This window comes from Camellia sinensis, chromosome 7 (genome assembly GCF_055761805.1).
Source record: "Camellia sinensis isolate YWXY chromosome 7, ASM5576180v1, whole genome shotgun sequence".
In the NCBI taxonomy this organism is placed as follows: Eukaryota; Viridiplantae; Streptophyta; class Magnoliopsida; order Ericales; family Theaceae; genus Camellia; species Camellia sinensis.
In genome coordinates this window covers 15,664,813-15,691,814 of record NC_138967.1, presented here as the reverse complement: position 1 = coordinate 15,691,814, position 27,002 = coordinate 15,664,813, and the positions used below count along the sequence as shown (strand labels likewise).

Sequence of the window (27,002 nt, the reverse complement as noted above, 5' to 3'; positions counted from 1 at the left end):
TGGTCACTTAGGAAATTCCTCAACCAAGATGGACCAATGGAGGGTTCGAAGGGACGAAAACGGTAAGTAGGAAGGGAGGCTGGGAGCTGGTGGAAGAAAGAGAAGTAAAAAGCAAAGGTAGAAGGGTAAAGTGAAGCATTGGCCAACCTTATGCCATGAGTAAGAGGGTTTGGCTCAGAGAATTTAAGGCATTTAGATTGTACCTCAGTAAAATAGGCAAAAAGCCAAAACTGAAGAATCCAGAATGGCCCCCCTTGATTAGCATCTAAGGGTTTCTCACAGAAAATGGAGCAGACTCTATATACGTGACCTAGAACATGTGGGGCTAAGGCCACCTTTTTCTGTAAAACAAAGGCTTTGGCAAGAGGGGCAAATTCAGGCATGCTTCTCTGAGAAAAGGTACAGAAGAGGAATTTGCAAAGCCAATACAATAAGAAAGAAAAGAATTCTCTATCAGTCACAGGGCCCTCTCTTTTATTCTCAGACCTAGCGAAATCACTATAAGATGAGTTAAGGGAGGGGAGAGAGAAAGGGACTGTTAAATCAGGATAATCCGGTCCAAATGGGGTACCAATGCGGGATAGTCCCAGTAAATGGAAAATATCAAGAATAGTAGGAGCCATCATCCCGCATCTAAATTGGAAAAAGTTAAAGACAGGATTCCAAAAACACAAGGCAGCAGGAATAAGGAAAGGGTCCTCTGAGATAGTTACCCTAGATAGTCTGAGAGTATCGAGAAGACAGAGTTCTTGAAGGTCCAGGGTCCTAGCAGGAATAACCCGATCATACCATTCTTGCCACTCTGGTCTCACCGTAGGCCAGCATCGGTGGGGGCGATTTATCCTCCAGTTCCTCCAGTCAAGACCACCTTCGTAAAGGAGACATTGGTCTTCCAGACGGGGATACAGGGCTGGGAGCTCAGTAAGGATCTCTTTGAATATGGGCCAGAGCACGTAGTCTAGCTGCACATGGCGACGAGGGACAAAGATGCGTCCATCAATAGCGTTTTTCTCTCCAGCTTTGTACTTCTCACATTCTGCATCAATGATCCTCTTCAGGGCCACAGATGGGCTTGTACGCTCTACAACTGATACTAAAGGAGAAGCCATTGACAGTATGCTTTTCTTAAAAGTAAAACCAAGAAACGAAGTAGAGAGAAACCGTAGATCGGTAGAAAGAGAGATTTGTGCGTAAAAAGAACAAGTGGTTTCAGAGCAAGAAACAAAAGGGTTTTTTTTTAAAAAAAAAGAGCCCTCGTGTCCGAAAATATATTGTGTGAGCTGTTAAAAGTGCGAATACAAAGAGTTTCCTTCAATATTGATACTTTTGGAGGGAAAAACAAAGCCCAGATGTTGAGGCTAGCTTCGAAGAAAGATATTTGGCTTCGAAGCCAAGTCTTAGCGCCAATTAAAAAAAAATTAAAAAAATAAAAAAAAAAACGGCTCCGAAACAGAGAAGCCGGCTTCGAAGCAGGTTTCCATACCCAAAATATAAGAATACTCGAGTGATTATTTCACTTCAAAGAGTTTAAAGACCTATTTTTAGGTTTTTAACAAAGGTAATGTCCTTCGAGGCAAAACTTGAGATTCTTTAAGGATGGGATTTGGTGTTGCATCAAAAGCAATAATGACAATGACTAGATGTTGATTATGGTCAAAACAGACTTTAAGTATAAGATTGCTAGATTCGAAGCACTGTTTCTAATTGAAAATCAGCCAGAACTGTCAACTTTATTCCACAAATTGGAAAGGTTCATAATTGGCTCTCTTAGTGTTTCAGTTAAAACAATTAAGTCCAGATTCAAAGGATGAAATTGTTCAAGATTCGAAGCTCTGAATTGACTTTTTCAAACAGTGACAAATGAAGAAGAATTTTGTTCATATTAAAACCAAAGTGATTACATCAGATGACCCTATCTCGGTATGAATTCGAGCTCATAAAAATAAGGAATGGAATAAATAACAAGATCATGAAATTTAGTCCAACAATGATCAATAAACTTTTGTTCTTTCCTTATTCTATCTTCCAAGTCTTCTAGCATTGGCTGCATAAGTTGATGTGCTCTCACATCGTAATAGAGCTCTTCAGCCTTTATTTCGAAAGCGACCTCTCTTAATCCTTGTTCCAATTCGTCAATGTCTAAGTCATCCCAATACGCAGAATCTTTATTCTTGAAATTACTGAATTCTTCAATGAAGTTCTCTGCTTCGTATTGAGCATGAATTCGAAGTGACAAAAGTTGGTCTAAAGATTGTGTAGTAGCCACAGAATTTCGATGCCAGTGAAGGAGCAATGGAAGTTGGTCCAGAAACATATGAAGTTCTGCCTGAGCAAGGGGATTAAGGACATGGCCCCTAGTCAGAATATCACAAGCCCATCGAAGGTTCTTGAGAGGGACTTCGTCCTCAAGAACATTAAAAGGCAAGTGAGAGAAAGCTGCAAGCAGAAGTTGAGCTTGTTTCCGCTTAGCTGGAGTAGGAGAAGGTAGAGGTTTATAAGGTGAGAAGACGTTTTTCATGGATAGGGCAAGCTTCAGTCTCTCTGTCCAGCAAAGAGTTAGTGGGGGAGAAGGTATGAATACTTCAATTTCGGAAGACGAAGAAGAGGGTGTGGACGCTTCTGTTTTCGGAGATGACACGAGAGCAGAAGGAACAAAGGCATTAATATAATCAAACCAGTCAGAAGAACAAATCTTCGCCTTCTGGGCTAAGAATGATGGGTTGTACCCTTGTGCTTGCGGGCAGCGTGCACTATCTTTGTAGGCATGGAGGATGTATACCATGCTACAAGAAGATTCTCCTCCAGACTACGCCGATGGTCAATGGGCACATAGGGGTAGACCACTAAACTTCGAGCATAGGAAGGAAACTCTAAAGGGTCAGTGAACTCAACAAAATGATGGTTAATTCGCTCCTTCAAATCATAGGTCTCAGGTGTTGACCAGCTTGTCCAGTCAGAACCCCCAGAAAAGGAAGAAGTTGCAGCTTTATCCCATACAGAGATTTGTGAAGAAGAGTTTCTCAAGTCCATATTTGCAACTTTCCGAATCAAAGGTTTGAGAGCAGTTTGTTCGAACTGTAAGGGTGAGTTAGAGGAAGAACTTCTTATGTCTATATCTGCAACTTTCTGAATCGAAGGATTAAGAGCAATGTGTTCGTAGTCCAAAGGTTGGTAATTTGCAAAGGCATCCATGACCTGAATATAGAAAGATGGGTAAAGGTGACTAATAAATGCATGGACGTTCTTTCGATGAGGAACATCATCGACATATGACTCTTCGTGTGCTCGATCGCTGGAGGAAAAAATTAATTCAGCCATGAAATATATCAGTCTGTTCGAATGCTAAGACAGTGGAAGTGCTTAAAGGATTAAACGAGAGTATTAATACAGATGGTGAGTGACAGTTGCATTTCTTGGAAGATGCAAAACCCATGCACGTTCTAAAACGTGGGAAAAGGACCCTGATCCACTAATATCACCAAGTCTTGGGCATATTAGTGCGGGGGGTAATGTTGGCTACATATTTTGTAAAAGCCAGTGACAATTCGACGCGTGGCAAAGTAAGGGTAATATGGGAAGACCAGTCAAATCTTCGATCCTGATCATACACGTGGCAGTTAATATTGGTTGTTATAAGATCTGAGTAGCAGCGGATCAACAAAGAGATGCAAGGTGACGTGGCTTCAACGGTTACTCACATTCAAATTCAAATTTGGGAGGGAAGCCTAACTGCAAGTGAAGGCGTAGTGGAACTACTTATAAGGTAGCATGATCGGCGATCACGGAAGAGCAGTTCGACGGTTTGAAGTGCAGTTCGATGGTTATCTTTGAAAAGTATAAATAGCAGGAAGGACTTCAGAGAGGAGGAGCTCAAATCGAAAGAAAACCAGTCTTGCTTTACATATTCCAGTTTTATTTCCTGTTCTTTATATTTCTGTATTTTAAATTCCTACACTGCACTTCATTTGTAGGAGTAGTCTTCGAGTATATTGCCGCTGTAAATCTCTATAAGACTGAGATCATTGTAAGTTTTTCATACTAATGAAATGCTTCAATTTATTTAACTGTTCTTATGCTTAAATTCTCCTAAATTAAGCTACCAGTAAGCCACCAGTAAAAGTCATCTTCATTGAGGCTGAAAGAACCATAACACAACCGTCCGAACAATTGGTTGGCAATTACAATTCTGAAAGGACTGATTGATCCTTGCTGGCACGTTCATAATTACAAAGATAACCTTCGAAAGCCAAAAAGCCAACAGTTTGTGATATATTTTTGTAAGGAGATTAACTACATGAATACCATAAATATCTTTTGGCATTTTTGATAAATTTTAAGATTATAAACTATATTTTCTAAATATTTGATTGCACTATATTATTTTAATATTATATATATAGAAAATGACATAATATTATTAAAAAAAGCACACACACACACATACAAATACATAACCAACACAATACACATCTTAGGCAAAATAGTTTTTTTCCAAACTAATTATCTCACCAGTTTTGAAACCCAACTCTTAATGGTGTGTTTGGTTGAGGGATTTAAGTAGAGATTTGAAAAGGAAAAGAAAAAAGGTGTGTGAAACTATGTGAAATATATACATATTTTATTCATATTTCACCTACTTTTTTCATTTCCCTTTCCAAATCCTTCCTCAAATCTCCCAACCAAACACAGCATAAAAATTTTACTAATTCCTTTTTCAGTTTTACAAGCAAATACTATTCTAAGTAAATTTCATATTTATCCTAATCCAATCTTATCTTCTATAACCCAAAACAAACAACTAATGAGCGCAATAGCTCACTCCCTCATAATATGACTTGGCAGTACAGGCGAGAAGATGTTTGTGTGTCAAGCTCCTTAGCTTCGTTATCTCCATGTAGCACGCAGTTGACAACCTAATTATCTAAGCTACTCGTAATTATATTTTAATTTTAGAAGTTTGTGTGAAATTATTTGGTATAATTTTTATTTACAATTTACTAGGTAAAATCTAAAAAATTAATTACTTAAAAGTTAAAAAATGAGTGTTTTTTGCTTCGATTTTTTAATTATTAAATTTTAGATTATGATATGCTGCCCCAGACACCATTTTTTTTCCTTCCTTTTTTTTTTTACAAATCTTTGTGTGTGTTTTTTTTTCCCCTTACTTTTCCATTTCGTCTAACTAGAAAGATTAAAAAATTTAAAATTTGAAAAATTAAAATACAAAGTGCACTATAAAAAAAAAAAATTATTTTTTTTATTATCTTTAGTGGATTTTTTTTTTAAACTTTCTGCTTGATCTCATCAATTAGAACTTTAAAATAAAAAAATAATTCAATTTGGCTAATAGTCAAGAGCAAACTTTTAATTTATTTTGAATCATATCACCTCTCTATTTTTTTATATATTTTTTCAAAAAAAAAAAAAAAAAATCAACTTTGGACTAACTTCCAAAAATAACCCCAAAAAACAAAAGTAGATAAAACAAAAGCCGATTCCAAACCATGTCTCAATCGAGTTTAAAACGATCCTAGGTCTCGTTTGGAAAAAGACATTCTCAGTGATTGATTTGATATTTGGGATGATTTTCTTTGTGACTTTTTTGTATTTTGCTCTACAAAAATGAAAAATTGGTGTGATATTTTGATTTTTTTTATTTGAAATTTCTATTTTACACTTGTTTTAAAGGATGTTTGGCATGAAAAAGTCACATTTTTGTTTTTGTTTTTTTTTTAAAAAAATTATATATATTTTTTATTTTTTATTTTTCAATTCATCTTGTGTAGATGAATTTTAAATTCAAAAATTGAAAAAATCTAAAATTATAAAAAAAAAAAAAATTCAAATAAATCAACTGTTGTGACATATTTTTTCCCTCCATTTCCTTTTGAAAAATGTTAGGGACTCTAAATATTTTACTAAATATTTTACATAAGTATAGGACCCACACCATGTAAGTCTCACACCCACGCATTACTCTTTGCTTTTTTAGGATACTTTTCCAGTCTATCTAATTGTGTAGAATCTAAAATTTATTTTTTAAATTTTTTTTCAAAAAATAAAATTCATTAAAAACAAAAAAAAAAAGTTCATAAAAAAGTTACTAAAAAAAAACCCTCAAACACCTATTTACTTGTAAAAAGATGATATATAAACTTTTATTTTCTAAATTCACTTTCTAAAAACTGTAAAAAATCAATGTGAGGATATATATATTTTTGATAAGATTTGGTTTCGTTTTAATTGAATTTTCAACTGAACTAGACAAGTAAGATTTTTTATTAATAAGAATTGTTAAACGTAGATTTCTTACTAATAAGAGTCATAGATTGAATTGTATTTTTATGGACTTTTACTAATAAGAAACATTAGTTTAATGATTCATACCGATAAAAAATTTTAACGGTCTAATTCAATCAAACATTCAACTAGAGAAAAGTCTTTTTTTTTTTTTTTTTTTTTCTTTTTTTTTTCTTTTTTTTTTTTGGTAATATAGATGGAAGTCTAACTATTTTAACGAGACCTAGAATATACAATTTTTAGCTTTCCAAACAAAGCCCCTGATGGAACCGAAAACCGTAGGGCTTTTAAATAAAACTCATCTAAACCCTACTGTTTCACTCCCCCATTTTCAGTTCGATAATCGAGAGCTCCTCTCTCTCTCTCTCTCTCTCTCGCCCTTGAAAACCCTTTGGTGATTATTATCCAGCGAAAGGGTCAGCCAATCAGACCAAAGAATCAGAAAAAAAAAGAAAAAGGAAAGGTACATTTTAGCTTTTTTTCGCAATGCTTTTTTTAGCTGCATTTATAGGTTTTAGGGTTTCATTATTATTTTCTTCATTTTTGTAATATATACACATATATAGTCACCGATCTGTTACATTTCATCTCAAATTTTGAGTCTTGATGATGATTATGAACTTTTTGATAGTGAATAAGTCGTTTTCTGTTATTAATTGTTCTCAATTACTTATGCCCCTTTTGGTCTTAGATCTTGCAAGAGCTTTAAAGAGAATGATACTTTTATATATCTTCTATCTGTATTTTGGGTACTTTTATATATTTGTGTATGATTTGTATGTATGAGTTTAATACCATATTGGCTCAAAAAAATTGGGAAAGATTAGTTTGATGGGTGTGTACGTTTTTCCAAAATAAATGGCTGATTGTGGTTGTGTTTAACAATTTACATAGCTACCCTTCTTTTAATTTGAAGACAAAAGTTGTTTAAAATAGTGATAAATGTTTGGATAATTTGGGCAAAAATAGTGTTACACAACATTTTTATGTTCACGCCGAAATGTGCAGTAGTATAGATAACTAGTTACCGTCTTCAACCCTTACTTAAAATTTTACTTAAATTTGAGTGAAAGTTCTATTTGATATGAAATACTCCAATGGACAAACTCAGATTTAAGCATAAATTTGAATAAAAACTGCAGTAATGAGATTTGTAAATTTGAAAGGGACGAAGTGGTCTTAAAAAATTTTAGTAAGCATTTGAGTCTCCCTTGATTTGGATTAAAAAAAAAAAAAGGATAAAATTCGATTGGATTCAAGTTTGACAAGTAGTGGAGAGGTTTTTGAGTGATTTTTACCCAAAATTTTGATACGGGTTGGAGACGAGAGTTGGAGATGCCCTAAACCCGGCAGGCAGACTCAAAACCAGTTTTTGTTGTGGTCATTTATTCTATTTTTCCTTTTTGGTGTTAATTTATCACATTGCAGTGCGGAGTGGATCTAACGAATTGAGGAGTGGGGTGGTTTGGCTGCCATCTAATTAGTATGAGTATTTTGTTGTTGGCTGAGGCTGATGAGTAATGTAGTTCAGGTCTGTCTAAAGGTTTGGATGGGGTAACATGAAAATAATAAGAAAAGGAATGAGTGAAAAGAAATGTCTTTCTTTTCTTCCTTTTGGGGAAGAAGATGGAAGGACATTTGGAAATGGAAGTATTGATAGTATGCCATAATTCAGTTAATTTGTGGTCTTTTTTCAATGAATTTTGGGGAAATCAATGTAAGGAAATTTCTATTTCTCCTGCATCTTTCTTTTGCTTTCCCATGATTCTGCCGGACCAGGTATTTGACGAGAATTTTTCACCCCTAGTTCTGAATAGTGTATCAAGTGATCCAATCTTTTTTCATTTGTACTAGCCCATTGACAAGATATATCTTTTGTTTTCTTTCCCCCTATTTAGTCAAGAAACTATGTTCTGTAGGACCTCTATTACACTGGTCCTTTAGGTGTCTTTTCTCATCGGAACTTCACCGTGATAAAGATTCTTAATGAAAAGATATTTGTGCCTTATTGTCTGCTGTCGAAAGCATTAGGTAAAATTAGCTGGAGAAACTTATGTAACTATGCTTGCTGTTAGCAGAAAGTGATGTCGTAATTGGAAACTGCTGTTCAGAGTGATACAACTACTACTTCTGATATCATTTCTAATACCCTCTAGGAACTTGGTACAAGCACCAAATTTCCTTTAACTCAACTTTAGTATTCTTCAGCTATAGTGTCTTTAACTGCTATTCAAAGTCAGCCGTCTCATTTTGTTTCAGTTGTAAGCCTAGTAATTGCCTAATATGCTTGCTGTTAGCAGAAAGCGTTATCGTAATTGCTGTTAGCAGAAAACATTTTGTTTCATTGGCCATTGTCATTTATCCTCCCTTATAGATTGTTAGCAGAAAACATGTTGGTGGCTGAGAGAGGTTTTCATTGTTTTGCTGTGTTAAATTTATGGGCTTTTAGTCAAACCATTGATAATGTGTTTATGATCTGCATTTAACTTGAACCTGTGAATTGGTATATTTTCTTTTTCTTGTTGGTAGTTTTGTCGTCTTTTTAAAATTTTAATGTTAAATCATTGAAAATTTAAGTAAAATGCAGCCGTCATTTGAAGATTTTGTTGCAATGGATGCCATGTCACCAAATTCACAACGCCGGCCATTTTCAATCAAGCTGTGGCCTCCGAGCCTGAACACACGACTAATGCTTGTGGATAGAATCACCAACAATCTTTCCAGCCAATCCATTTTCACTCAGAAATATGGCAGTTTGAGCAAGGAAGAGGCTGCAGAGAACGCTAAACAAATTGAAGATGCAGCTTTTGCCTCCGCAAATCAACACTACGAAAAGGAGCCCGATGGTGATGGAAGTTCTGCAGTGCAGCTTTATGCCAAGGAATGCAGTAAGCAAATCCTCGAAGTTCTTAAAAGAGGCCCTAGAGCCATAGAGGACGGAGAAGTGATCAAAGTTGAGAAAGTTACCGGGGCCAATGAAACCTTTTTCGACATATCCAAAGGTCAGCGGGCGTTCATTGGAGCAGAGGAGGCTCGGGAGCTTTTACGGCCGTTAAAGGAGCCCGGAAATTCTTACACTAAGATATGCTTCAGCAATAGAAGCTTTGGCTTGGATGCGGCTCATGTTGCAGAACCCATCTTGAAATCTCTCAAGGATCAATTGCAAGAAGTTGATCTGTCAGATTTTATTGCAGGAAGGTCCGAGGATGAAGCTCTTGACATCATGAATATATTCTCAGCTGCCCTGGAAGGTTGTGTTTTGAAGTCTCTGAATCTTTCAAATAACGCTTTGGGTGAGAAAGGTGTTAGGGCATTCGAGAAACTTCTGAAATCACAGAGTAGCCTCGAGGAACTCTATTTAATGAACAACGGTATCTCAAAGGAAGCTGCACGGGCCATTTGTGAATTAATCCCTTCCACCGAGAAGCTTAGGGTTCTCCAATTTCATAATAATATGACCGGAGATGAAGGGGCCATAGCTATTTCTGAAGTTGTGAGGTGCTCTCCTTTGTTGGAGGATTTCCGATGCTCCTCTACAAGGGTAGAGTCTGAAGGAGGAATCGCTTTGTCCAAAGCACTTTTGACGTGTACCCATTTGAGGAAGCTTGATCTTCGGGACAACATGTTTGGCGTAGAAGCCGGAGTTGTGCTGAGTAGAGCACTTTCAAAACATGCAAATCTTACCGAGGTTTATCTGAGCTACCTGAATTTGGAAGATCATGGGGCAACTGCTATAGCCAATGCACTAAAGGAATCAGCCCCGTCACTCGAGGTCTTGGAGATGGCAGGAAACGATATAACTGCTGAAGCCGCTCCTATTTTAGCTGCATGTATTGCCGACAAGCGTTTTCTCACCAAACTAAATTTGTCCGAGAATGAACTTAAGGATGAAGGTGTTATTCAAATCAGCAATGCTTTGGGAGACTGTGGCCAATTAAAGGAAGTCGACATGAGCACAAACTTAGTGAGGAGGGCCGGGGCTAGGGTATTGGCTCAGGCTGTGGTGAAAAAACTCGAGTTCAAGTTGCTGAACATTAATGAAAATTTCATCTCTGAAGAAGGCATTGATGAGTTGAAGGGTATATTTAAGACTTGCCCTGAAATGCTTGGGTCATTGGATGACAATGAACCTGATGGAGGAAATGACGACGACGATGATGATGATGACGAGGAGGAGGAGGAGAAGAAATCTGGAGACAATGATGAATTGGAATCGAAACTGAAGAACCTTGATGTCAACTCGGAGGAGTAGAGATTTTCTTATGCCAGGTATTTCTGACTGCTCAACTAACCACTGGAAATCTGAATTAGTGGTACTTGTTTTCATCTCACATTATTTTGGATTTACTGGTTTGTTTAATCTTGCCATGCCTGAGCAGGGTCAGTTTCGGTAATTCCAGCAGAAACCTCAGCGCGATTTTTTCGTCTGTAGGTTTAGTTTGAGCTTTTTAGGACCTTTTTTATTTTGTAATTTCATGCAGTAACTCATCTACGATTCTTGCCGGAGATGCCGACTTTTGAGGTTATCTTGACAGTATGGAACTTTGTACTGATGATTTGGCTCTCTCTCTCTCTCTCTGTCATGTTCTATTTTAGAACAGCTTTGTCCAATTATGAAACTAGAGATTTTCATCTTTCTAAAAGCTAGCTTTTCAGCTTGTTTTGATTTCATGGGACTTTCTCAAAGTAACTTGGAACATTGCAAGTTAATTGAAATTTAAAATATTAAAAACTGATCAGAATATTGTATTTTGAGTCTTGTAGTATTAAAAGGTATCAATGGTGTTGAGAGTTACTGGAAAACTGCAACAAAGCTTTGTGCTCGTTTTTGAATTCCTTGTGAATGTCTTCTCTTGAAAGTCTTTTTTTCTTTTTTGATGAAGGGGTATAGTTGGTTGTATTTTATTTTTGATATATATTTTTTTTTTATGAAATGGTTGTTTTGTACTACATGGATTGCAACATTTTTTTCACCCAAAAAAATAATTAAAAAAATATACAACCAAGTTATCATCGGTGTTTTGAGAAATTAGTAAAAGAATTTTTAGTTTTTTTAACTTATTGTCTTTTTGTAAGCAAGTTGTGTGAGAGGTGATGTAACTTAAAATAGGTAAAATGTTAAAAATTGATTTTTTACCAGCTTTTCAAAAAATTCCATAGTATCAACCTCACTGCCTAATAATAAATTACCATGCAATCAGCTTTATTATGTATATGTGGCGGCTATAAAATTATTTTGAAATGTGTACACGAATAATGGGATTCACTATCTCATTTATAATTTTATTATTAATTGGTGATATTACACGACAATAAGACCATCTCCAACGGTTCATCAAACTTGATATTAAATTTAAATTTTGATGAAAAAGTTACTATTTGGTGCTCCAATGGTTGCACTAAATCGATATCAAAATGAGATTTTACCAAACAATTCATCAAACTGAGGACAGGCTTCGCATTTCACCAAAACACGATACATGACCGTTAGGGTGCGTTTGTTTGGATAAATTGGATAAGGGGGATTGTAATCCATCGGACTATTAGTCCTGGGATACATTGTCCTAAGATTATTTGGTTGGACTAAATTTGTATCCTATGTTTGTTTAATCATGGGATTAAATGTATGGATTGGACTATTTTTAATTATCCAATGTTTGTTTGGGATATTATGGAGAAGGATAAATACTCAAATGACTATTTTATCCTTTTCAATTATTTACTAAGTAATAGCAATATTAAACATAACTTTAATATTTTAATTATTTTTAGCTAGATTAAATAAAAGTTTGTTTTATTTTATTTTTTGCACAATATTTTAATTATTTTAATTTATTATTTTCAATTAAATTAAATTTATAATTTATAATTTATATTTTATATTTAATATATAATTTTAAATTAATGACAATAAAAAAATAATTTTATTTAATATATAAATTAAATTTTCAACAATACTAAAAAAATTTAATTTATAAGGCCATAATTTATAATTTATTATTTTTAAATAAATTTAATTTATAATTTAAATTTTTTATTTAATGTATAATTTTAAATTAACAACACTAAAAAAATAATTTAATATGTAAATTTAATTTTTTAACAACACTAAAAAAATTTAATTTATAAGGCCATAATATATAGTTTATTATTTTTAATTAAATTTAATTTATAATTTATAATTTATAATTAAAATTTTTTATTTAATATATAATTTTAAATTAACAACACTAAAAAAATAATTTATAAATGTTCAAAAGACTATTTTATCATTTTTTAATTTTTTGTTAAGTAATAGCATGGAGGGTAAAATAGACATTTCACAAAATAATCCCATGGGATACCAATCCCATGGTTTCTATACCACCTCCCCCCATAGGATAGAATAGTCCCATATTTGTGGGACTAATAATCCGGGGAGACTATTAGTCCGGAGTAAAAAAAATGAAACAAACAATAGACTGTTAGTCCGGTGGGACTAATAGTCCAATCCCACCCCCTAATCCTTCAAAACAAACACACCCTTAGGGGAGACGAACCGGTCGACCAGTTGGTTGACCGGCCGGTTGACCAATCGGTTGTCCATCAAAAAGTTCAAACGGCTCAACATTTCTGGTTCAAACAATTCAAAAAAAAAAAAAAAATTGGCTTACGGGTCGACCAACCGGTTGTCCCGAAAAGAGTTCAAACAGTTCAACATTTCTGGTTCAAACAATTCAAAAAAAAAAAAAAATTTCCGCTCACCGATCGACCAACCGGTTGTCCCGGGACAAATTTGGTGAAAGGTGAACCTTTGGAGCATCTGGTACCAAATTGGGAAAATGGTGATTTTTTTATTCAAATTTGGTGAAAAGTTTGGTGAACCGTTGGAGATGCTCTAATATAATAATATCTAACAATTAGTAGATCTAACTTTTCTGCACAGATTATTTTGTTTATATAGTAATGATAATACTAAACTTGCATCATTTGCATAATAAAAGGTTTATGGTAATCAATAAAAAAAATGATATTCATATAAAATTTTTGTACGAAAATCAAGACTAGTATTTTTAAAATTATGAAATAAAATGATAGGCATTTTTATTTTCAATAATAAATGAAACATATTATCCTATCTAAATATTTTTTTTTATATACAAATATTATTTGTATAACCCATCAATAAAAGCCTTAATTATCATGTCAACAACATTGTACCAAAGGGGAGGGTCAAAGTCTAGTGGATCATTTATAATAGTCTAAATTATCAATTATTCTAACCAACTTGCTCAAAAAAAAATTTATTTTTTTTTGGGTTCATTTAAGCTCTTCAACTTTTATAATTATGTCAAAATGTAGAGTAGAGATGTGAAAGATTATCATGTGACGTCAGATGGTTTTCTAATTGAAGTAAATTTTTAGGGTTTAAATTAAGAAAATAATAGCCTAAATGAGGGGGGGAATGGAAAGAGAAATCAATGACAACTTAAAATGAAATTATTTACAATAAAAGGGTAAATATTTATCTTTTTCCTCACATTTAGGCTATCATTTTATTAGATAAATACTTTAAGTCAATTAGTAAGCACATAATATAACAATGTAGTTTTCCTCACACTGTTAATAGATTGGACTACATTTACTTGAAAATAAAAATTAGAAAAATTACTTGAATACGAAAATCCAAAATTTCAAAAGTTACAAAGAAAACAAGAATCATCCCTTTTTCCTTTCACAAAACCCTCTCTTTAGGCATCAATACATGATATTTTTCTTCTTTTTTTTCTTTTATAAATTGGATAATTTAACATAGCTGTCTGGTATGCTAGTACACATGTAACAACTAAACTACCAAAATAATGGAACTGGAGGGAGAAGAAGGTCTGACAGCATCGGTTATTTGCCAACAGCAACGAGCCACCACCGATGATGACGGGGTACAGAAACTATGGGGATGAGAGATAACCAAAACCCTTCAATGCTATGCTGTTTTCAGCAAGCTTTTCCAATCAAATCTAAATCCATTTCCTCTGTTGTTAGAAAACTCAACCTCAATTAGATGAATTCAGGACAAATTTGATCTCTTCCTTTTATGAGTCTTCCATGTTATGTTCCAACCACCCTCTCCAACTGTTTTCTGGGAATATTCCACCTCGGACGTATCTTCACTTGTCGCCTCGCTCACCATAGACATATTTTCACTCTTCAATTCAAATACTCTAGTCTCCCCTCCTGCACTATTGGTTGCCACATCATTGCCCATAGCGGGAAGATGTTCCTTTCTCTTTCCTCTTAAGGAACGCCTCGCTATGTCTTCTCCATTTTCCACAGCCTTCATCCATTGTAAATCACTAAGTGTGTCCACGTAAACCACCTCTTTTCTTCTTCGCTTTCCAGTGATGTTGCTACTTTCATAGTCAAATCCTTTGCCCTTGGTTTCTTTGTTATCTGGTGCGGTGTATGCCCACTCTGGTACCTCATGTTCTTCCATGAGACGAGATCTGTAATTCTCCTGACGTTTTCTCTCCTCATCCATTTTCTCAAATAGCCAGAATTCTTCATCAGAACGAGCTGCAAGGCGGTTAATTTCTCTTTCACTTGGTACATCTGTCCCAAGCGAGCTTGTACCTCTACGCATGATCTCCTCCAACATCTCTCTTCTGTCTTTAGCTGCATAAACAAAGTTTAAGTTCAATTACCTCAATTCTCTTCATTTAACCAAAAAAATAGACCCAACAAAAAAAAAAAAAGAGAGAGAACAGGATATGGCTAGAGTGGTATTTTCCCTTTTTCTTCACATTCATAAGCTCAGGTTTATAGTCTCCTGCCCTCTCGATATCATATTGGGGTGGGGCATAAATTAAGAAGTGATGAGAGTTAAAAGATACAAGATGATAAATAAAGAAGTGAAAACGAATGTGAAGTGTAAACTTTTAGTGTTTTTCTCTTACTATATTTAGGAAAATTAAATCCCCACCCCACTTGCTCATCGGGGGCCAAAAGAACCTGTATGGGGCCGTGGATGCAGGGGTGGGTGGGGGAAATTGTCATCCCTATCTGATCCATTGTTATCTCTACAAAATGCCTTTAAATAAAAAAAAATAAAAACAAGATGCAATCTGATGCTTATGCATTCAATGCTAGAAGGAAGTTCCAGAACTGTCCTGGCATATCTGACAAAAAATTCTTTCTGCCTCATCTACTATTTAAATGTGTCCTTGCTTCGGAAAACAGTAAAACAGACAGAAATTGACCATGAAATAAAGATTTTAAAAAATACTGCAATAATTTCATCTATAAGGACAAACCTGTGGAGGTTGTATTGAACAGCCCTGCTTGGATGACCTTAGCGTCAATGCCCATCTTCTGTTTTGCGCGTTCCAAGATTACCTCTTCAATCGATCCAACGCTAACCAAAACAAAAACCCTAACTTCCTTCTTTTGCCCAATACGATGTGCCCTATCCTCTGCCTGTTGGTCCATTTGGGGATTCCAATCACTGTCAAAAATTATCACAGTATCTGCTGTTTGTAAGTTCAGACCAAGACCCCCGGCACGAGTACTCAGAAGAAACATGAAGAACGGAGAATCCGGAGCATTGAATTGCTTTAGTAAAGTTCCTCTTTCCTCGGTTTTTGTTGAGCCGTCGAGTCTAAGATATTTAAAATCATGAAGTTGTAAATAAATTTCAAGAATGTCCATGAGACGGGTCATTTGTGAGAAAAGGAGAACCCTATGCCCTGCTCTGTGAAGTTTTGGGAGTAAACGATCAAGTAGCTCAAATTTCCCAGATGCTCTAAAAATCTCCTCCTTGCGCCACAAATTATATTCACCCACAAACAGGTACGGGTGATTGCAACATTTTCTGAGCTGCATCGACAGGTTTTGTAGACTCTTAGACTTCCCAGATCCTGTATGTTTAGTCATATTATATTATTTAAACTTGAGCATAGTCACAGCATGAAAAAAAAAAAAAAAAAATTATTATTATTTCATAAAATTAAATGAATGATAAAAAAAAGTATGAGAAGTACAAGCTACTGAAAATCCAGGTTAACTGTTGTTTACTTGAAGAACTGGGGAAAGAGGAAAAGGTTAGGCACTGTCTAGCTAGCCTTTTGAAAGTAATTTTTAGTTACTCTTGGAAGAAACAATAAAAGCAACAAAATTCTAACAAAACTATGGTTATGTTAGAGCTTTGATTTTGCAGAACTTTCAGAATTTCAGCAATTTAAAAGCAGTCAACGACCATCGTAAAATAATAAATAAAAAAACAGCAGTTCATAGATCCTGCATGAGTGAAAGGAAGTCTGTAACAAGGTTAACAACATTTTAAAAAGAGGAAAATCATTATAAAAAAGACAAATCAGTTGAGTTCAAACAATAGACTTTCATAGATCCCCAGAAGCAATGTACCAGTAACAAAACAAACAAATTTAGCTAACAACAAATCAATGTCACCAGGATATGGTTCAATCTGGTATACCAAATGGAATGGAAATGTGATATAACACATTCTCTAAATATGATAGGTTTAGGCTGTTAGTAAAAGTCCCATCAATGCATATCAGGCTACATTCAAAGGAAGTTCAAGATTGAGTCCAAAACTTAACTAAAGATGAATAATGCAAGATTTATGATCACTTACAAATGCAAGTTTTACAAATACTCTTAAGGAGGACATGAAAGACAAGCATAGGTTTAAGGCGGCAACAACTTACCAGTATCCAATCCAACCCTCCCCACATCTGTGACTTGATGATAGTATACTTTCTGCCATGCTGACATGTCACATTTCAGTATGACTTGCGTTTTCCCAGGGAGGAACTTCTCCACCTCATCTTTCTTTCTCCTCAATATAAATGGCCTTATGACCTGGAATAAAGAAAATATATTAAAAAGGGTAGGTTAAAGATGATGAATCAGAAAAGACATTGGAAGCCATCACCTACATGGTGCAGACGGCGGATGACCAATAGTTCTTCTTCATCTGTTAGAGAAACATCACACCGATCCGCAAAGGGTGCATTAAACCACTCCTCGAAATTCTCAACTGAATTAAAAATGCTTGGAAGGAGAAAATTGAGCAGGGCCCATAACTCCTGTAAACTATTCTGTATAGGGGTACCGGTTAACAGTAGTCGACGTCGAATACGGTAGCTGTATACGGTATGAATTCCATTAGACGACCATTCTTACACGTATTAAAATCATATCCAACATAGCATTGGAAAAAGCAAAGGAAATGAATCTGAAAGAATATACAGGACCAGAAACACAACTGATTAATACAAAGAAAGAAACACAACCATTCTTGCACGTATTAAAATCATATCCAACATGGTGAGTTTGAAAACACAACTAATTAACCAAAATGTTTGACAAAAACAGAATATAGAGTGTAGTAAAAGAAAGAGCATTCCTTTTTCTTTACTTTTTCTATTATTTTTTTGGTAATTTTGGTCAGAGACCTTTACATCAAACTCCATGAAAGTTTGGTGCTGAATACAGTGAACCAAATGCTCCAATGTGGCAACCAAATGCTCTATGTTACATGAATCCCCACTTCTTTGCATAGTACTCCAGTTAAGAAAGACATCTTATCCAACTAAGAAACAACACGAACTAAAATGAGTGTAGTAGAGATGAAGATGTTGAGGTGAACGTGTGATAAGACTAGGAAAAATAGAATTAGAAATGAACACATTTGTGAAATGGTAGGAGTAGCACCAGTTCAAGATAAGTTGAGAGAGAATAAATTAAAATAGTTTGGTCAGGTACAACAAAACCAGCAGAGGCAACAATGTGGAAGTGTGATAGGATCATGGTTTAAAGCATGAAAGTAATTTACTTAATTTAACTGAGCATACGACTCTTGATAGAGCAAAATCCACAAAAAGGATTCATGTAGCTGACCTCAACTGATTGGTAAACAAGGCTTGGTATGGTTTGCACATAACAAATGAAACTAAAAAATGTTCTTCATAAATTAAAAATAAAGGAAAGAAGGGTGGATCATAGAGAAGAAACAATTAAAAAGATAAGAATCCCTCAAAAAAACAAAAAAAAAACCAGAGAACCATAATCATATAGGAGATTTACCGAACCTAAAGATGAATATAAAACTAATCATATAGAGTGAACAGTCCTAGAAACAAAGTAGACCATCAGAAAAAGTAAAAGAAGCAAGGGTGTTAGCATACCCTGAAACAAGAGTCCTTGCAAGAGCACATTCATGATTTTTTAACCTATGTCCTTCGTCAACAATCATGTAGTACCAGTGAATTTTCTTCAAAAATGCTTTGTCTCTCATAATAAGATCATAGTGAGTGATCAGCACATTGAATTTTCCCTCTCCCGAATACTCTTCCCTCAATGCCTTTCTTTCATCAAGACGCCCGTCGTAGAGAATAGCAACAATACTGTTACAAGAAGAAAATCCATGCATTATTTCAAGATGAGCATTTAATGCTGGTGCATTAACACACATATGTACATGCACTATTCAGACATATTGATGGAAGATTTCCACAAAAACTTCTGCGCATACCTAGGAGCCCAGGTTGAGAATTCATGAACCCAATTTGGTAGTACAGCCTTTGGGGCCACAATCAAGTAGGGGCCAGTGATGCCTTTGTTTTCCATGAGATAGGCAATCAACGAAATGGTTTGGATTGTCTTGCCTAATCCCATCTCGTCTGCTAAAATTCCATTTAGATTGTTATTGAATAAAGACAGCATCCATTGAAGCCCTTCTAACTGGTAGGACCTTAGTTCTCCACCTTGAAGCATGGATGGTTGCTCGGTTACCTGTGGATTTTGTGGTCCGATTAGTCTGAACTTCTAATAAAACTAAAAGGTTTCACAAGCAAAAAAAGGCAGCATACAATGTGTAGGCATTGTTTAGTGCAACTGCTAAGTTTTCGGCTACATTGACTCATATGTTAATTTTAAGAAAATAAGATGTGGCAATAAACAAGGCATGCATGCAATGGACTACATTGTCTATCTAACCAACCTCAGGTTGCATGTTACTTTTATGCATGAAATTAACGATTAGATATGACTGCCAATAAATCTGAAACATCTTTGTATGGTCAAGAAATAGGAATACCAGTTTGAATCAACATATTAGGCCAATATCATGGGAAACGTAGCAAGAAGAGCAAGTTTCTATCCCAACTGTTTTGCAATTTGCAATTAAACTACTTTGGCAGCCCATTCACTAAAGTATAATCACAAACATCAAGAGTATATATTATAAAGTATGAATTCAAATGCAAAATAATATCCAATGGCATTGATAAATAACACGAGGCATTCATTATTTACCTTTTCTTGGATTGAATGAATCACTGAATTATATTGTCGCTGGCCTTCGAGTAGATCCCCTGTCTTAACGCTGCGATTGGATTCAATATCGCCCGTCTCAGCATTTTCCTCAGGAAGTGAATCCTCAGGGGCACCACTCTTTAAATCAGACAAGTTAGACAAGTCGGCATCTGAGTCTTTCAAGGCTTCAATGCCATCATGTTCAGCATCTTTTTGACGTTGGACAGCAGCTCCCAAACGAACTAGGAGATCATTAGTTTTTCCTAGAAGCATTGTTAACCGTTCATTCTTGCTCTCCTCCACCATTCTCATGTATGCTTCCTGATCATCAGCTTTCAGAGCTTGGAACCTCAATTTTTCTGCCCGTGTAGCACGTTGCCTTTGTCTTCCATGCCATGCCTGGGTAATGTAAAAGACTGAAGTGACTCCTCAAAGCATAGTGAATAAATAACTAATCTCCTACTGCTGTAAATTGTCATTAACCAACTAGGAACAAACACAAATCTCTTCTAAAATTACTGACAAATATCTGCAGGATATGTACAAAACTAATTTGTTATTAAGATTCTTGCACAAGGAAGAGAAATACAAAAATAGAATGAGTTTAAAAGTCCACTGAATTCAACTTAAGAAATACTACGGTTGAATTTAGCATATTTTCATAACACAAAACGTAAATCAAGAGGAACTTTCTTTTGATAGCATGACATAATAACTCCTCCAAAACATCTATGAGCATATACAAGACAAATCTGTATCAAGGCTCGAGTGTTTTATTATACTTCAGTTACAAGTAACATACAGAAAAGAAACAAAAATGTGAATATTTATTCTTCCTTATAGAGAACACAAGAAAACAGTCACCAGGAAACTTAGTCCCACATGGAAACAAATTTACAGGTTATGATTTTCCCATGCAAGGACAATATTTGGCCAAGTATCATTAAGGGGGTGTTTGGTGGAAATTATTTTAAGCTAAAAGCACCAATTTCCCAACTTCTAAATAATTAGTTTTTTTAGCTTATTTAAGCTATTTCTAAATAATTAGCTTTTTTAGCTTATTTAAGCTATTTCTGCCTCATCAGTTATAAGCAGAAGCTGCACCAAACAGTTTGACACAGACTCTGAAATTAAAATAAGCTATGATCACCCCTCAAAATCTATACCAAACAGCCCCTAAGAATGTATCAGAAACAATGGCAAGTATTCCAGAAATGCTTCTTCTGAGCTCATAAAAAAGAAATGTCTAATAAATTTCAATTACTTTTATTTCTCCCACACCTTTCCCTAAATGAATTTAAACAGATCAAGAGTTTCTCCCTCCAAAAATTTGACTTTCAAAATCTTATTTTTTTAAAATCACTTCATAATGCCCATATAATATTGAAATGCAATTCCTACCTCATTCTCCCATATTATTTTCAATTTTAATATGTAGTGTTTTTTTTTTTTAAATATAAAAACAAAAGAAAAGCATGCCTGAACACCATCATTCCTTTGTTTCCGACGTTTCTGAGCAGCTTGTACTTGCAATTGGAGTTCGCGGGCTGCATTAAGTAATTCTGCAAAGAATTTCCTTGTCCTAGTTTCCATGAGATTCTTCTCCTCCTCCTTGAACCTTGACAGCCTCTGCAACAAAGATGTTTCACTACATTCAGCAGTATACTGGAAATTAATGTGTTTGCAGTAAATAATACAATAGTTCTTGGCCAAGATTATCCATAATCTGAATCCTGAAACTTCAGATGTCATCTATAAACTTCCAAAAGTTGGGTCCATTGATCAATGACCCCTTCCACGACTTCATCAGGAAAAAAGTTGACTGGTCATCTTTTTACAGTCATTGCAAATATATTGCAGATATTAAATTTTCATCAGATACCAACGTTAAGAGATCAGATCATACATTAAGTCCATAAAATAAAGGGTGCCACCTCGTCTGTTGAAGTGGAGCTGCATTTTTTGCAGTCATAAGCTATAATTTTCATAATCTCTAGATACCACTTTTGAGCAAAGTAAATTCTGAAGCTAAAATTGTTAAACATATAAACTAAAAATAACCTCAGTATCCCTTTTCTTCTTCAGGTTATCATCAGCTTCCATGGAGAAAGCATCTCCGAGACCATAAGCAGGACGATGCAATCGCATCATGCTCCAATCAAACAATTGCTTGTCAGGATAGGCACAATGCATGCGAAGCCAGTACTCTGAACTCACATCAGACCGAACCTTGCTCTGTAACTCTGCAAGCTAACAGGACAAAGCGAAAACATTAATAAGTAAACAGCGTCATCCCCTGGTAACATAATCTATGAAAGATACAAAAGCATAGGTGCATGCTTGCATTCATGCACACAAGATACACATGGTATTAGAATTTCAATTTAACTATATGAAAGGGAAATGCTATCATTATAACCATCATTACAATTACTTCAACTGAATATAAAAATCTAAGAAGCATAGCATAGGCATAAGCATAAGCATAAGCATAGGCACAATGATTTTAAAAAAATTAGGATACGGACACAACGGGAATATGGCAAACCATGTATCTTTTTACAAATTTTTACTTGTTATGTATATGAATATAAATTTTGGCCACAAAGATATAAAAGACATCCATGTTTACGAGCATATTGTTATTTTTTTCCACTTTCCCCATTCTTTGTTTCCAAACATGACCCCAAATTAGCTTTTCTCAAAATAAATAAACCCACAATGGTTTCCTGAGGTGTATCCATGAAGTGCCTCCAGATTGTCCTGCAAAAAAATAAACACACCACTTGTAGTGTCTAGACATGTGGACACACATGTCCCTGTCGGACAGGGATATGACACCCATTTTGAAGTGTCATGCTTCCTAGATGAAAACTCATTATTTAGGATACATTTTTCTTTCACATGCATATTTTTAAATATTCTTGATGAAGTAATTTTTAAAATGAAAAGGCCAGATCCTTGTCATCAGTTACAAAAGGGAAAGCAAACAGGTTCTGTCTGTGAACACATTGATTATCACTAATGCAGCAAAACATGATTTGTGGCAATAATCCTTTTAACAAAATGCAACCAAATTATATCTTCCATTAGTTCAAATAATCACTGTCAAACTGTGTCTGATCAATATAAGCTCCACATGCAAGGAAGCAATAGAATCAAAATACCTCCAGTCCGTAGAGTTCAAGCAAGCACTTTGACTGCAGGTCCTCTCCTCTGCTTGATGGCAATTCTGGTTCAAATTAATCATAAGCAATGTCTCAAAAAATAAATAAATAAATAAACAAACAAAAAAACTGAACTATTGTAGAGACCATATGCAAATATTACTAATTGATTGATTATTCTGACAAGTAAATTACAGATAGAGCTAGTCAAATGGTGTTGAAGGTTAAAAAGACAAGAAAATAAGCAAGAAGTAGGGCCAGTATTCAAAACCAACACCTGCCAAATTAACCCCCTAGTCATATTGTATAGAAGCAGACCTCACGTAGATCTCCATAACACGGTGCCTTTGTTGGACCAAGGAAGAAAAAGAACCATAAATGTAAATCTACATATTAGCTAACCAATCTTTGTTTTTACTTTAACTAGAAACCTTATAGAGCATTTTTGTCCATCCAAAATCAGATCAATATCTACACACATTCAAGTTACTTAAATAGGTAGTTTCAGAGTAGACACAAGTAATGACAGTAAATTACAGATACAGGTAGACAAATGGTGTTAAAGATGAAAACGACAAGAAGAATAAGGCAAGCAGCAGAGGCCAGTATTCGAAAGCAACACCTGCCAAATCAATCCCCTAGACACATTTTATAAAAGCAGAACTCGAGTAGATCTTTACAACATGGTACCTTTGTCGGACCAAAGAAGGAAATGAACCATAAACGTTAATCTATAGCTTAGCTAACCAATCTTTTTTTCCTTTAGCTAGAACAAAGCATGTAATCAGCCGCTAATGAATTTTCTAAGGGAATGCCCATACAGTTGCAGAACAATATTTAGTACAAAAAAATGTTCTTTGCAGAAAATAGAAACCTTTAAGTTCAGTCAAACGATGCTGAATGTGGCTCTGCAAACGAACATCCCTTGATTTTGTCAATCCAGAACCTGACATGCAATTTGGTCGTTGTTTCACTAGAGCATCCTCAAGGTCCATCATCAAAGCTCCTCCTTTAGAAATGTCAACGCCATCCTGCATCACAAACATCAAACCAAAATTCCAAAAGCTGAATCAGAGATGAGAACAACATATTTAATGCATAACTAACTCAGCATGCCAAGTATTTCATGAACCATATCCACATGCAAGAGTAAGAATTATAGAATTTATCCTGCTCTACTTCTTTCATTCTCTCCCATCTTCTTATCTCGAGTTAATTGGTGTGGCTTGCAAGATAAGGGAATATTGCAGTGTTTGCTATCTGGAATAGGATGAAATTACAAAAACACAATCCTAGCACGAAAATAAACATTGTCACAAAGTCTTAGAAGATGGATCAATTGTCAGATTGAGTCACATTATCCAAACATAGAGAGAGTTTTCATCCTAGCCTTCAGAAAATTAACACGTGACTCATTCTTTTCTCTTGCATATTCTCTATCCTAAAAATATTACCCACGCATACCCTTCGGTCATTCTATTCAGTACCATCCCATACCCAATTGAAACCTCAACAATGGATTTCTCATGATTGTCATCTACACCTACAGTTTCCTCTAGTTGAAGGAAAATTCTTCAAATAACACCATCACTGCCTTTCTCTCTCTAAATTAACAATAAGCAAACAAAATTAGACAAAAGGAATTCACATCTCTGTTCTTTAATTGTCTGGTCAATGTAACCAATCATATAATTTCAGTGAGAGAGAGAAGAGGAAGTTAGCAAAAATAGAGGAAAAAAAACAAAATCAAAAACCCATGGAGGAGCTGAGGCTCCACCTCTAAACTGAAAACAACTTGTTGAATTTTCTTCCTAGATATCTCTGTGCATTCGAGGCGAAAAGAAATTTTATTTTTCAGGACAAAAATTTTGAACCACTGCAGAAAGTAATAAAAATGAAAACCCACGAAATACAAGAAGAAAAAACCAAAACCCAAAATTCAGAACCACAAATAACCCTAGATTTTCGAATCACAGCCACAATATCGACCCAAATTCCAAGAAAACTCAAATTCAAAGATGAGTATATCTCACCGAAACTTTCTCAACAACATTGACATCAGATCCACCAACACCGTCACCATCGCCGTCGACGACGACGCCCTCCGCTGCGTCGACGCCGTCATTGTCGCCACCGCTAAAATAGATGGAGGAGACGGAATCGAAGACGTCTTGGGGAAGAGGGTGGTTGCGAGAGAGAAGATTGAGAGCACAAATCAAGGTCTTGGTCTTCTCTAAGTAGTCGCGATCGAGGTCACCACCACCACCACCACCGAGAGAGCCTGGTTTGTTCACCTGAGCCACCATGGCGCGAAACACCTCTGTGTGTGTCTCTCTCTCGAAGAGGACCGTTAAATTTGAGAGTTTGAAAAAATTTATTAACGGTTACGTATCTATTCCATGTGAATAGACATCTGTTGTGTTGTGTGCTTAGATAAATTCTACTATCTCTCTCTCACTTGGCGGAAACCCTTCCTCTCTCTTACCTTCGAACGTATATCGAGCTGAATTATTATGAATTGCACAAAAGGGCTTTTTATATTTTTAAATTGTAATGATGGCAAGGGTCTTTTGGAATCGCTAAATGCACCACATACATATCAAATTATAAAAAGTCAAAAAGTCACTATCTTATTTAAGTTATATCATCTTATTTAAATCATATCACTTCTCTATCACATCACTTCAAATCCAACTTATACTCAACTCATATTTCATAAAAAAATCAAAAAGTACACTTATTTAGATCATGTTGGGATGATTTAAATAAGTGCATTTTTTGACTTTTTATGAAATATGAGTTGGATATGAATTGGGTTTGAAGTGATGTGATAGAGAGGTGATGTGACTTAAATAAGATAATGTGACTAAATAAGATAGTGACTTTTTAGCTTTTTTAGATTATGACAAACAAGGCCTAAATTTTTTTTAATTTTTATAATGCATAAGGATATTCAAAATTGATTTCAAAGCTGAACAAATTTAAAAATATATTTAAATTTAATTTGTTTACATAATGAGTTAATTTCAAATAAATTTGTGAGATTAAAATTTTTTTTGAAGACTTCTTAATTTTTTACAAAAATAGTGTGAATCAGAATGAATTTTTTATCTTGTATAGTGAATGAGAAATAAGTTTTGATTTTTTGTATGAGTTGAAATTATTTTGACTTTTGTTTTTTATTTTAATGATTTTTTAATTTTTTTGATTTTTTTTTTATTATTAAAATAGTCACTTGTCAAAATGGAGGCTTAACGTATCATAATTTATTCATTTAATAGTTCAGAAGTAATTTTTTGGAGGATCCTTTGAATGGGATAAAATTAAGACTAATAGGTTGATCAGGTTGTTGAGACGTTCTATTCACTTCACACTATTGTGTTCAAACTCAACATATTACGTATATACACATTGGAAATACTATGATACGCATCTCTTAATAGTGTTTACCATATGTATCTTATAAATAAAAAATAAAATGTCATAATTTCATATTTTTTGAGTCATAGTTATAAAAAAAAAAAAATTTATCATAACTATACACAACATGAGATATAATTAAAAATCTCATAAATCATAACTAAAGAAGAAAATTAGTGATAACTAAAGATATACATAATACACCCATTTTAATAATGTGCTTATTAGAATTTTCCATTAATTGTCCTCATAATTTATTCATTCAATAATTCTAAAAAATTAGTTATTTTTTTAGAGGAAGTAACTGAGTTGAATGTGAATAATTAACAGGTAAATTACATATACCCCTCGAGGTTTAGCAAAATTACAGATATTTTTCTGAGGTTTGAGAAATTACAGATACCCCCTGAAGGTACTATTTGCATAACAAATTAGGGGGCAATTGTTATGAAAATATAAACCTTTGGGACAATTTGTTATGATAATATAAACCTCAAGAGGGTATCTGTAATTTAGATAAACCTCGAGGGAGGTATATGTAATTTGTCCATAATTAAGACTTAGGTAAGACGACAGAGTTGACATGGTAGTTGAGGTGCTCCCTTCACGTTTCCAGCTAAGAGTGTAAAAACAGTCTACAGCCTAGGGTGGGCCAAACCCGTTTAGGCCTGTTGGGGCCCGGGTTCGAACCCAGTCCGAGGCTCTAGGCCAGGGCCATTATTTTGAAACTCAATCCATCGGTCCGCTTAAGGCCCATTCAAGGCCAGGCCAAAGGCCCAGTGTTTTTTTTAGTGGAAAATA

General features: G+C 34.8%; 2 protein-coding genes across 4 annotated transcripts; one reads left to right on the top strand and one right to left on the bottom strand.

Annotated features, from left to right (window-relative positions):
• The first annotated feature begins 6,515 nt into the window (after positions 1–6,515).
• On the top strand, positions 6,516–11,103 carry LOC114316889 (RAN GTPase-activating protein 2). 3 transcript variants are annotated; one of them, XM_028263580.2, is made up of 3 exons: positions 6,526–6,763; positions 8,888–10,569; positions 10,680–11,103. In XM_028263580.2, the coding sequence occupies exon 2, from the start codon at positions 8,912–8,914 to the stop codon at positions 10,550–10,552; it is 1,641 nt and encodes a 546-aa protein (XP_028119381.2). In that variant the 5' UTR covers positions 6,526–6,763; positions 8,888–8,911; the 3' UTR covers positions 10,553–10,569; positions 10,680–11,103. The 3 variants fall into 3 exon arrangements, with proteins under 3 accessions (XP_028119380.2, XP_028119381.2, XP_082733634.1); XM_082877508.1 differs by having other exon boundaries at positions 6,543–6,763; positions 8,878–10,569; XM_028263579.2 differs by having other exon boundaries at positions 6,516–6,763; positions 8,888–11,103.
• A 2,817-nt stretch (positions 11,104–13,920) lies between these two features.
• Positions 13,921–25,320, bottom strand: LOC114316888 (putative ATP-dependent DNA helicase CHR12). Its single transcript, XM_028263578.2, has 12 exons — positions 24,815–25,320; positions 23,656–23,812; positions 22,782–22,846; positions 21,676–21,864; positions 21,094–21,243; positions 19,615–20,013; positions 18,833–19,092; positions 18,486–18,704; positions 17,235–17,442; positions 17,004–17,157; positions 15,591–16,193; positions 13,921–14,952 (listed from the first exon to the last, which is right to left on the bottom strand). Exons 1-12 carry the CDS (start codon positions 25,085–25,087, stop codon positions 14,348–14,350), a joined length of 3,282 nt encoding a protein of 1,093 aa, XP_028119379.2. The 5' UTR covers positions 25,088–25,320; the 3' UTR covers positions 13,921–14,347.
• Between the last annotated feature and the right edge of the window lie 1,682 nt (positions 25,321–27,002).

Coding starts and splice junctions, on each gene's coding strand:
- LOC114316889 (XM_082877508.1), top strand. CDS start 8,882: ATGCAGCCGTCATTTGAAGATTTTGTTGCAATGGATGCCATGTCACCA.
- LOC114316888 (XM_028263578.2), bottom strand. CDS start 25,087: ATGGTGGCTCAGGTGAACAAACCAGGCTCTCTCGGTGGTGGTGGTGGT. Junction 19,093..19,614: donor TTCATTCAATCCAAGAAAAG/GTAAATAATGAA, acceptor CAAAATCCACAG/GTAACCGAGCAACCATCCAT. Junction 14,953..15,590: donor GTTCAATACAACCTCCACAG/GTTTGTCCTTAT, acceptor TTGTTTATGCAG/CTAAAGACAGAAGAGAGATG.